Here is an 11,275-nt window from a genome sequence, read left to right as displayed (position 1 = left end):
AACTGCGGCTCCCCGAGGTTGCGTTCGGCGAGGCAGGGAAAGAAGGGGAGGATTATTAGCAAAAGTCCGTCTCTGAGTGGCGGAGCTCCCTTCCCTTCCCTTCCCTTGATTCGTTATCGTTGTTGTTGTTATTATTGCCTCCCACAAGTCGCTACTTAAGTTGAACTTACAACTAATATTATAACTTCTAGCGTAGTCTCTCCCCACCACCGTGGGGTCTGAGAGCTAGCTGAGCCGAGCCTCTATATAAACCCTCCGCAGCGCGAGGCTCCACACTTGAGAGAGTGACAGGTCCTCGACTTTTTTCCCCCCCATCGCGTTTAAGGCGAGAGTCAGTTTTCAGTAGTCAGTCTCGCGTGGTTCGTCAAGTTTCGGCCAGAGATACAGGAAAATTTCGGCGTTAAGCTCTCAGACGTAAGAGAGGAAACGACATTTTCGCAAGACAACCGGCAGTTCTGTGGGCGTCGGCGGTATAACACGAGGCGGATTTTCAAATACCACCGGCTAAGGCTTCGACGTATAATAAGAGAAAAGTCTTCTCGAGTATAATAATACTCGAGTGCAATAATACTGCAGCTGTACGACTTACCAGCCGTGTGCGCAGGGCGGATCGTCGGAGAGACGACGCGTTCCTTACCTAGGCGAAAGACGAAACCCGTGGCACCGGGACCTCAGAGCGTGCAGTCGGCGAAAAGCTGAGATTTGAAATTAGTAAGAGACGAAGACACCTCCTGCTCCGAACATCCGACGAACCCGAGATACGTCAGACATGGCTGCGTTTCGACTGACCCTGTGCTTTCTCATCTCCGCGTTGTGCTTCTGCTCGCTGATCAACGCTGCGGCCGTTCACAAATTGGTGAGTAGAGCACCTCTGTACCTGTTGGCCCGAAAAAACGACGATAGATTGTTATTCGCACTATCGTCCTCCCTTTCCTATCGCCTCGCGCCGTAGAGCGACTAGCTAATGCAACATTTTATACGCGTATAAAGGCCCAGCAGGGTCAATGTCAACTGGCATCCAAAGTAATCGCTGTAAAACGGACCGAAGCCCGAGTACCCGAGGTCCGAACTTTCGAACACGGTGCAACTCTGGGTGTAGCGTAGCGGAATCACGGGTGAAACTACGTTTTTACATCCGGAGCGCGATGCTCTTGTCAGAGCGCGTAGAATCGCGGCCCGAGCTCGTTACTTATCCATCCCGCAACAAAGTAGCGTCCGCTAATTAATTCGGCTATTATTATATAAACAATCGTGCCGTATGTGACGCGTGAGTTATCAGAATACGACCTGACGAATTATTGCGAGATCAACGGGGCGACAGCTTCGCGACCCCGAATTAATCTGTGCCCAACAATTACAGAGAAAGCCGAGCGAGATTCAACTGATGTTTCCTAATCACGCGCGCCGAAATGATTACGCGCGTTTAGAGTCGAGGCTCGTCGTCGGGGTTTCGCTCTGTGGACCTCGCTGCGCTAATTACACCGAACCAGTTGAGTCTAGATTTAATAATAATCCACCGGCGAGTCACGCGACTCCGTATGGAACATTTCATTCATAAATTGAGAGTCCACGCATTCATGATGATGCACGTCTAGTAGGTATACGACTCGTATGCGACGCATTTGCTGCACTCGCGCAACTCCGACGCAAGCTGCGATATGCACATTGGTAGCATAGACTGCGGATCCTGTAATTGCACGCGTACGTGGGCAAACGCACGTTCCTTCTCGATCGAATTGCCGGCTAACTCGTGATAAGGCGAGAAAAAATTACCTTTTCGATTTCGCATTGCGTACACGTTTTGTAAGAAATAGCGCCACTTGAAATGCAGAGATACGCCCGCTAGAATCGCTGGAAAAATTTTTATACCATTACCGGACAGATGCCGATCTAAAAACTTAAGATTGTTGTTACTTTTTTCAATTTCTGCAGTGTGATTAAAAAGATCGGAAACTAAATGTCTTGGAGTTTGAATGTTGAATTCATGGTTCGGAATTCAGGGCCATGTATGTGAAGTCAACTTTCAATTGAAAACAATAAATGAACAAACGAGAATAGGTTTCGTTTTACGAAGAGGAGCGATGATTCCTTTGCGATTGAATATTATCTTCTGTCGAGTGAAGAAGTTTGAACCCGGAAGAAAGAGAAAACGACAAAAAGAATTTTTGCTCACCCGATCGATAATTATCAAGGGATCTTTCACTCGGGTAATCATGATGGCAACATAATTCGAAATGATTTCATATCCTCGGAAGTCAGACTGAAATTAGTAACGTTAAAATAAAATTCTGCCTTAGTAATCATTGGTAGTTATGAGAAATAATTTAGAATTTACGGAAATCTCTTTGTACTTTCAAAAAATCGTTTCAAATCCAAGAAATCATGAGAGATTACCTGGTCAAGGTAAAATCATTTGTCAAGTAATCTCTCGTAAATTCTCCACAAGCTACGAGTACTCGTGAAATATTGTAATGATGGTGTCATTTTACGGATTAATTGATATAATTCCAACGTTACAAACTAATCTATCCCATCGTCTCTACTCCAGTTATTTGAGGGGAAACTGCAGGATGGCACAAGCAGCGCAGACGAGACTCGATCAGAGGCTGCAGGGATCATCAGTGTCGAAAATGGACACGCGTTTCCGGAAAGTATTCGAGAGCGCAGATCCAATTTCGAAGGAACTTGCCACCACTGGGCACCGTGTGGATGGGCGGTTTACGAGCCATTCACAAGGAGGGTGGAGTACTTCCTGAAGAACACGTAAGTGCCATCGAGCATCGAAGTTTTCTTCCCGATTAGAGAGACAAAAAAAAAAAATTAAAATTTTCACTGGATCGTGATGTGAAAACTGGGGGGGGGGGGGGGGAGTTTTGGCGGACTTTTCATTAACGTATTTCCTTGCTTTTTCATTTTCAGATGCTCGTGCCAAACCTCGCACAAGTGCATAAGAACGGACGACGACTTGTCGATCAGTGCCTACGTCTACAGATGTAGGAGCAACGTTAGCGCGACCGACATCGAGTCGCCGTAAAATACGAATCCTGACTAAAACGTACGTACATATGTATGGCAAGCAGCATGAAACGTATGTACTTCGCGTAAGACATACCTACGTGCACCGTTGCGCAAAAATTACACAGTTTTATTGTGTATAATCCGTCAGTTCGTACGGAGAGTTTTCGGTAATAAATTAATGGAACAGAATAACAGAGAGTAAATAAAAAAATTAATTATTACGTCACGATACGCGCCGTTTACATATCGCAGGGTGAAACTGTATATGTGTAAAACGAAGAAAGGCGGAGAAAATTGATAAAAATAATATTGAAAAATTGGAAGGAAAATACGAGAAATGACGAAAAAACCAACAACAACAACATCATATTATTTAGAATAAATTGTCAAAATTTTGTTTCTAAAATCTTTATATTATACACTTGTCATAACATACAGTATGCTACCTACGGCCCAAATAATACGTGCATGCAGCCAAGTGTCGTGCGGTTATATACGTATAATGTGAATATATATCGTTACGTGGGGTTATACATTATACATAATAATACAAGTTAGGTTAGAAGATTTAATCATTAATTTTACCCGCGCTCAAATTCATTGTGAAAACGTGCGACGCGTTAGTTCCGTCAAGTTTTTTGTTTTTTAATACCAACTTCTTTTCTTTTATTCTTCATCTTTAATTTTCTATTGCAATTTACTTACAAACTGCGCATGTATATCAAAAATTCTCTAAATATTGTAGAAATAGTTTGATCTTTCGCTGCCGACTTTCTCGTGAAAAAAAGGCTAACTGGTAATAAGCATATGTTATACCCACCATACCCACGCAATATTACTATTTTTCATCTTGATAAAAGCATAAGATTGTTGTTGTTACCCGTCGCGCGGATTACCCTGTAGTAACAGGTTTTCTTTTCTTCTTCTTCTTTCATTTGTATTTCGATTTCAGCATTCCCCCGAATTGACACACTTTCTGTTGTACATTTCCATAATTGTGGTATTATTTAAACTGCAGTAAACTATGCACACTCCGCGCAATTATTTCGCTTATACTTATGTAGGGGAAAGGAAGGAAGCTGAAATTGGAAGAAAAAGTGAGAAAATCACAAAGAAGAATCTTGGTACCAACGCCATAATTTTCGATGCTAGCGTCAATCGCTTATGTATGTACATTGTTTATTTAAATCTGAACAATTACATGTAGGTAAACAGACCTGTACCTACTGTTTAAAATTCATTTAATACAACTGTCTGGTGTTTCGTGTGACGGGTTTGACATTTTCTACAAATATGCTAATACCACTATACAGATACTTTGTACGCTTTCTGAATGCAGTCGGTTATGCCAGCCTCTTTAGCAATATACCTAACAATGATACAATAATGATGATATACTATAGTATACAGGATAAATATTTAATTGTAAGTCAGATAAGTATAATAATACACGTATAATATTAGGATACGTATTGTTAATATCACCTTAAAGCATCTGCAGTTTGTAGGCTATTTAGTAAAGTAGTCACAGTATTTTCATAAAGATCCGGCGCGCACACATGCCAACACCCTCGACGTACTTAAAAGACAAAGTAAAGAACAAAAAAAAAAAAAAAAGGATAGAAAAAACCATGGAAAAGAGTAAAGCGAAAAAGTAATACCCATAATTTTACAATCGCGGTAAATAACTTCACTTTGTATAATATAATAACACGGAAACTATTATTTATGAAAAGAAAATTAAACTTGATAATAATGTTATTTGTTACTTAAGATTTTGTACAAAACAGGCAAAATGAACATTGTTTTTTGTGTCACTTCAACTTTTTATTGACATAGTTATTGTAAAAATCGCCGGGAACGTTCATTTCGCTTTCCGCCATAGCTACCCTATAAACATGCCATATATTTATATATATATATACATCTCAATAGTAATGACGGGAGATATATTTGTGAAAAATACAATGCTAATCACGATAATGCAGATAACTCTTATGGCAAATACAGCGAAAAGAATAAAAAATGAATGCAGCAATTGGTGACTGATCAGTTTCTAAGTAATTATTTTTATCACCACAATATAATTACGAATAATATTACATTCGCGATGAAATTTTTTGAAAAAATTTCAAATTCACTAAAGGTTCAATCTTTTCTGCTTTATCAATCAGACATTTAACGACTTTATAGACTCAAAAAATGGTGTCAGATTATGTCTGTTGAAAATTATAAGATTCTTATAACATATTCTCATCGTACTACCAGCGTGTGAGAGTATACTGGAATCACGTCGTTATTTCATTCTGAGAACAAGGATATGTTCGACGTTCGTAATCTTAGGACCCCACTAGTTATTTAGGAAAAACCTTAGTTCAATGTATTTATACGCAGTATTTCATCTAACGTTACAATAAATGTATACACAAATTAAAATTACACGTATGGACAATATAATTACTACACACGATGATGATATTATTGCGATATGACGACTAACCCATATCTATCATCGAATGTAATATTGTTGTATTAAAACCATTGTCACTTTAACGTTGTTATGTTTCATTATTTGTTATAAGACAAATAATATGATACATTTACGGATTTTGGGTCAACTCTTGATTCTATGATGTTCTGGTTCATTTTTTATAACACCTGACTTACAATGTGTTAAGGTAGGATACAAATCAAGTCTCACATGAGAAAGCCTTCTTCACCTTCAAAACCACCTTCAAAAGTTGCGGCCTTATAATTTACAACTTTTTAGCTGCTGATGCAGCGATGTATAAACTGCATTTTCGTAATTCATTCGGCATCAATTAGTCTGGAAAGGGAAATCATTGAAATCATTTTTGAATCTAAAGGTTTTTAGCCTCGCAAAGAAAGAAAATTTAACCACTTTGTATTGTTTCAGTTCATTTTTGACGAACTTTCAGAAAAACGGCATAATTTGGACGTATTTTTGCAGCTGTTGATCGTATAATGGTTTATTTTTATTTCTTATTGGATTTTTTGGGAGTACATTGAGTCGAAAACGGCTCCCGCACGTTATAAGTATGCGCGTAGATAAATAGTTCTGAGGTTTAGTCTGTCGCTACGATCATGTAAGACTCAACCACATTTCGTCTTTAAAATCAATATGCGCAGAATTAAACATAGTATATGGCAGAAATGACAATCAACGTCTTATAGATATATTACATTCTATTGGAGGATATGACACGTTTCGATGCTTATCGAATTGCCGTGATCCACAGCGTCAGGCGTAAATGCAAGTGTTTATTTGGATATTTCGACAAGCGGTAATATTGACTGAAGATATTATAGGTATAACCTTCAGTTAACGGCGATAAAGATGTAATCGACAAAGCGTCACTGCGTAACCGGGTTCTACAGAACGTTACTTTCCGTCCACTACGTAGATCAATGTCTATGATACCGTTGACTGAAGAATATAAAGACGGATACCCCTGGGTAAATTTTTGTGACCAGTTTTCAGCGGGCAAGTGGGCCCAGGTGGGCCTAAAAGCGTAGAAGGGTTCTGCTCTATCGACTCTACCTAATGGCTCGCACCGACTTACGTAGCAACCAAAGTAGTGTCCGTATGCAAGCTTGAGATTGAGTCGGTACAGTGTGAGTACGTGAGACTACTTGTCGACTGTGACTTAGAAATGTCGATCAGCTCGATCATCCCCGTGAGGAGACGCATAACCGCGTCCATCGCCAACCGCCTCCAACGACCACCGCATCCACCGCCAACCACCGCACAACCTCCGAGCACCTCGAACCACCGTCAACCACCTCCTCCCACTTCCGACCACCGTCGTCCTCCTCCTCCTCCTCCCGCCGCCCTCGTCGTCCTCGTCGTCATCGTCCTCCTCGACCAACGCCGATCACTTCCAACCACCATCAAACACCTTCTACCATCTCCGTCCACCTCCTACCACTCCCTGTCACCTCCTATCACCTCCAACCACCTCCTACCAGCACCTACCATTGCCAAACACCTCCGACCGCCCCCTAACACCTCCTACCAGCTCCGAACACGTCCTACCACCCCTGCCACCTCCTACCATTTCCAAACACCTCCAACCATCTCCGACCACCTCCGACCAGCTTCGCTCTCTTCGTCCCCCTGCTCCGCCATGTATTCTATAACATTAATATTCATGAGTATTCCAACAGCTTTTCATTTGCTCTCTCGAGCTTAAATTTTCGTAGGCATAAAATCGGAACGCTGTTTTAGCTCGTCGCAAATGAAGTATCTACGTTGGGTAGAGAAGCAGAATTATTTTGCGAAAAGTGTTCGTATGGAAAAAAAATTCAGAGTAACTGTAATACATCCCGGACGCGCAAATTTTGATCCAGATGAAAAGGATGCTCCGTGCATGAGACAGTATTTAACACAGTGTCCTAATATAAAAACCTAAAAAGGTGATTGTCGGCGATTTTTTCTTTTTGAAGTTATACTTCTTTAGGCGCGTTATGAAAAACTGATGAGAGTGAAATTTCAAGATGCGCGCGCATCACTGTAACACAAAATTAACAGGATGAAGTTGCCCACTCAACCGAATTCATTAAGTCTCGGAAAAAAGCTAATGTTGGTACGCTTGTCGCCTCTGATCACTGTTTTCATATTTATTTATAATATTTATCCACATGGTTTTAGTTTTTACAGTCACAACACGTGTTTTATTTTCATACAAGTGCGAATTATATATGTGGCAATAAAATATATTCAGTAGTGATTTAAATTGAATATTTGGATTAATATTATTTAATATTTGTGAATATTAGTGAAAAAATTGTGCTAAAATACTTTTTCAAGTGCTCCAATATAATTGAGGGTAGTTATCCGTATATATTATTTATTGATATAAATTAAAATATCATTATTTAATATAATTAATACTAAATATTATTAAATTATCAATGTTGAATATTTATTATTTAATGATGCCAAAGAAGTATAACTTCTCACGCGCGTAAATAGGTACACGCACCCATTTTTTTTTTTTTTGATAGAGAGAGAAAGAACGAAGCTTCTTAAGACTTCGAGTGTATTTTAACACACATTTGAAAGGTGCCAGCAAAAATTTTTATCATCCAACTGTCGCAGAACGGCAGCGTTATAAGCTGACCTGTCGACTGAAGAATATATCTTTAGTCAACGGCTGACGATCGAAGGGCCTAGCCGCTCGAGTCTGGAATCGGCAGGAAAGATAACGTGCGTATTTCTTGTCTGAAATGTAACAAACTAAAATCACTATACATCATATCCTGTCATCATACACCACACATCGTACATCATACATCGTATTAAAGGTCAAAAACAAAGTTTGGATGTTCGGATGTTCAGAAAGTGACGCCACCCAAAGTTTTTTTTCTCTTGACGTCATCGATCTATATAGACGAAAATCAGCTAGCCGAATTCCTCAGTCGGGAAACAACCGCGCAGTAGAGAGGACGTATGAGAATCGCGCTCCGCAGATTTCGAGTTCCGGGTTCTCCACCTCCTGGATCCTGCGCTCCGGGTCCACTTACTGGTGCAACTCGAGTTCCAGGACAAGCGCTCCGTGGTTCCTGCGCTCCAGGTCCACTGCCTGGTGAAACTCGATTTCCAGGACAAGCGCTCCGTGGTTCCTGCGCTCCAGGTACGCTACCACTTGAAATTCGACTTCCAGGACAAGCGCTACGTGGTTCCTGCGCTCCAGGTCCACTACCTGGTGAAACTTGACTTCCAGGACAAGCGCTCCATAGTTTCTGCGCTCAAGGTCTACTACCTGGTGAAACTCGACTTCCAAGACAAGCGCTCTGTAGTTTCTGCGCTCCAGGTCCACAACCTGGTGAAACTCGACTTCCAGGACAAGCGCTGAGTATTTTCTGCGCTCAAGGTCCACTACCCGGTGAAACTCGACTTCCAAGACAAACGCTCCGTGGTTCTGGCCGTCCTTGACCTGGTGACTTTTGACCTTCAGGACTACTTTTCCGTAGTTCTGGCTGTCCAGGTCCTCCACCTGATGGATCTTGACATCCAGGAAAAGTGCTCCGTAGTTCTGGCTGTCCAGGTCCTTGACCTGGTGACTTTTGACCTTCAGGACTATATTTCCGTAATTCTGGTTAAACTTGTCACGTTCACAATAAAGTATTTCGATTCGTTTTTCGCGAAAGCCCAAATTCGGTAGCTATCAATGCGCTAATATAATTTCTATAATTTTTTATGATTTTCTCATAATCTTCTTGATAAAATGTGTAAAGAAAAAAATTATATCAATCCTTACACAATATTTTTGATGTGTCCTAATGCTGAAAATATTTATTGGTATTTGAGGTATAACCCGTGGTGGATAGCGGTGGTCGTTGGAGGTGGTTAGCGGTGGTTGAAGAGGGTCGGAGGTGAACAAGGGGGAGGACGACGAGGAAGACGAGGAGAACGAGATGGACAAAGATGACGAAGATTTGTGCACGGTGAGTAAAACATTTTGATAATATTTAATGGCAATTGTGATTATATTTCATCTGAAATTTTTCAAACTTGTCATGTTTACAGTGAATTATTTCAATTCATTTTTCGCGCAAGCCCGAATTTAGTCACTATCAATGCGCTAATGAAATTCGAATAATTTTTCATAACTTTCTCATACACTTCTCGGTAAAATGTGACGATAAAAAAATTATATTGATCCTTACACAATATTTTTGATAAGTTCTCATACTTGAAATATTTATTAGTATTCGAGGTATAACCCGAGGTGGTTTGCAGTGGACATTGGAGGTGGTTGGCGGTGGTTGCGGCCGATAGAGGTGGACGAGAAGGAGGAGGATCAGAATTAAAGTAGAAGAAGGATCAGGAGTAGGAACAGGAGTAGGAGTAGGACTAGGTGTAGGATCAAGAGGGGAAGTGGGAGTGGGAGTGGGAGTGGGAGTACCCTACCCTACCCTACCCTACCCTACCCTACCCCACCCTACACTTCCCGCCCCTACCCGCCTCCTATACTCCTACTTCTACTTCAATCTTACTGCTACTTCTACTACGATCTTACTCCAACTCCTGATTCTACTTCTATTCCTACTCCTACTCCTGATCCCACTCCTATTCCTACTCCTAATTCTGAATATTAATGTTATTGAATATATGTAGTATAATGATAATAATAGGTTTGATGCTATTAATTTTACTAAAGAAAGATTTGCAGTGACGGCAGGTTTGAATTTTACAGAAGTATTTCTTTATTATGACAAAGTGACAAGTACATCTTTACAGTAGTCCCGATGGTCTTAGGCTGACTTTTTTAGCTATTAGGTACATGCAGGGCCTCTTGGCCTTTTCTCACCCCCACCCTCATACCCTTACTTATACTTTGTACTCCATACTTCATACCTGGCTCTCTCTCTCGCTCTCACACGACTCGTATCCATCTCAATTATACAATACTTTAGTGACCGAGACTCACCAACTAGCCACGTTTCCTCATCTGGCAACAGCATGTTGGATAGCCTTTGTCACAACATAATCCTTAAATTTACGACACTTAGAAATAAACACAACCTTATCTTTACTTTAAAATATAAACTTAACATAGAGAATATTCTTTACTCCTACATATATGAACTGCATGTCGAATTGAATCCCATATCGAAACGAACAATTCTTTTATTGTAATATTATAGCCGATTCTAGTTGATAATCTCGTATGTTTCCTAGAAAATTATAAAATTTGTAGTATGCATCACGTATTAATCATAAATAAATCATATATATCAATGTCGTACATGGACCGCATATACATTTATACTTTTTGGTCTCTGCATCATTATTGCATCTGATCTATTTTTATTCATGATCTATGTATAAATTCTTCTCTCGGGTACCGATACTTTGATTAAATCACTGTTTTGCTACGAACTTTGAAAGATATTTATTCTCATTAATAATTTCTTGTATCGCCGACAAGTCGGTAAGTACACTCAGGCTAAGTACTGGCTTGGGCTTACCATTGCTAAAACTGTGTTACTCAGAACGTGAATGCAGCCAGCGTCATGTCGAAATCGGTAATTCTCTGATGTTCTGTGATAAGTTCTCGACTCTACCGTTGGAACATCTCACTGAGCAATTTTAGGATGTCACATCAAAGCCCATGAGGGTAGCTATCTTTATATTCTTCATCCAATGGTAAGGCTAACCCCTTTGCATTTTTGGCGAAAATTTTCGCGATTTTGAAAAGTGCTGGAATAAATTCTTTCATTCACTATT

The 11,275-nt window shown here is 40.3% G+C and overlaps 1 protein-coding gene and 1 long non-coding RNA gene across 2 annotated transcripts; both read left to right on the top strand.

The window, feature by feature from the left end:
- The first annotated feature begins 265 nt into the window (after positions 1–265).
- Positions 266–4,635, top strand: LOC107220792. Its single transcript, XM_015659527.2, has 3 exons — positions 266–856; positions 2,549–2,763; positions 2,920–4,635. Exons 1-3 carry the CDS (start codon positions 770–772, stop codon positions 3,032–3,034), a joined length of 417 nt encoding a protein of 138 aa, XP_015515013.1. The 5' UTR covers positions 266–769; the 3' UTR covers positions 3,035–4,635.
- Positions 4,636–8,931: 4,296 nt separating this feature from the next.
- LOC124292719 lies at positions 8,932–10,877 on the top strand. Its single transcript, XR_006902624.1, has 3 exons — positions 8,932–9,131; positions 9,353–9,489; positions 9,754–10,877. It is a non-coding gene; the product is annotated as an uncharacterized LOC124292719 (long non-coding RNA).
- Positions 10,878–11,275: the final 398 nt, after the last annotated feature.

The sequence above is a fragment of the Neodiprion lecontei genome, chromosome 2 (genome assembly GCF_021901455.1).
Source record: "Neodiprion lecontei isolate iyNeoLeco1 chromosome 2, iyNeoLeco1.1, whole genome shotgun sequence".
Classification (NCBI taxonomy): domain Eukaryota; kingdom Metazoa; phylum Arthropoda; class Insecta; order Hymenoptera; family Diprionidae; genus Neodiprion; species Neodiprion lecontei.
The sequence above is the reverse complement of the archived record's forward strand: the minus strand, read 5'-3'. Positions and strand labels throughout refer to the sequence as shown.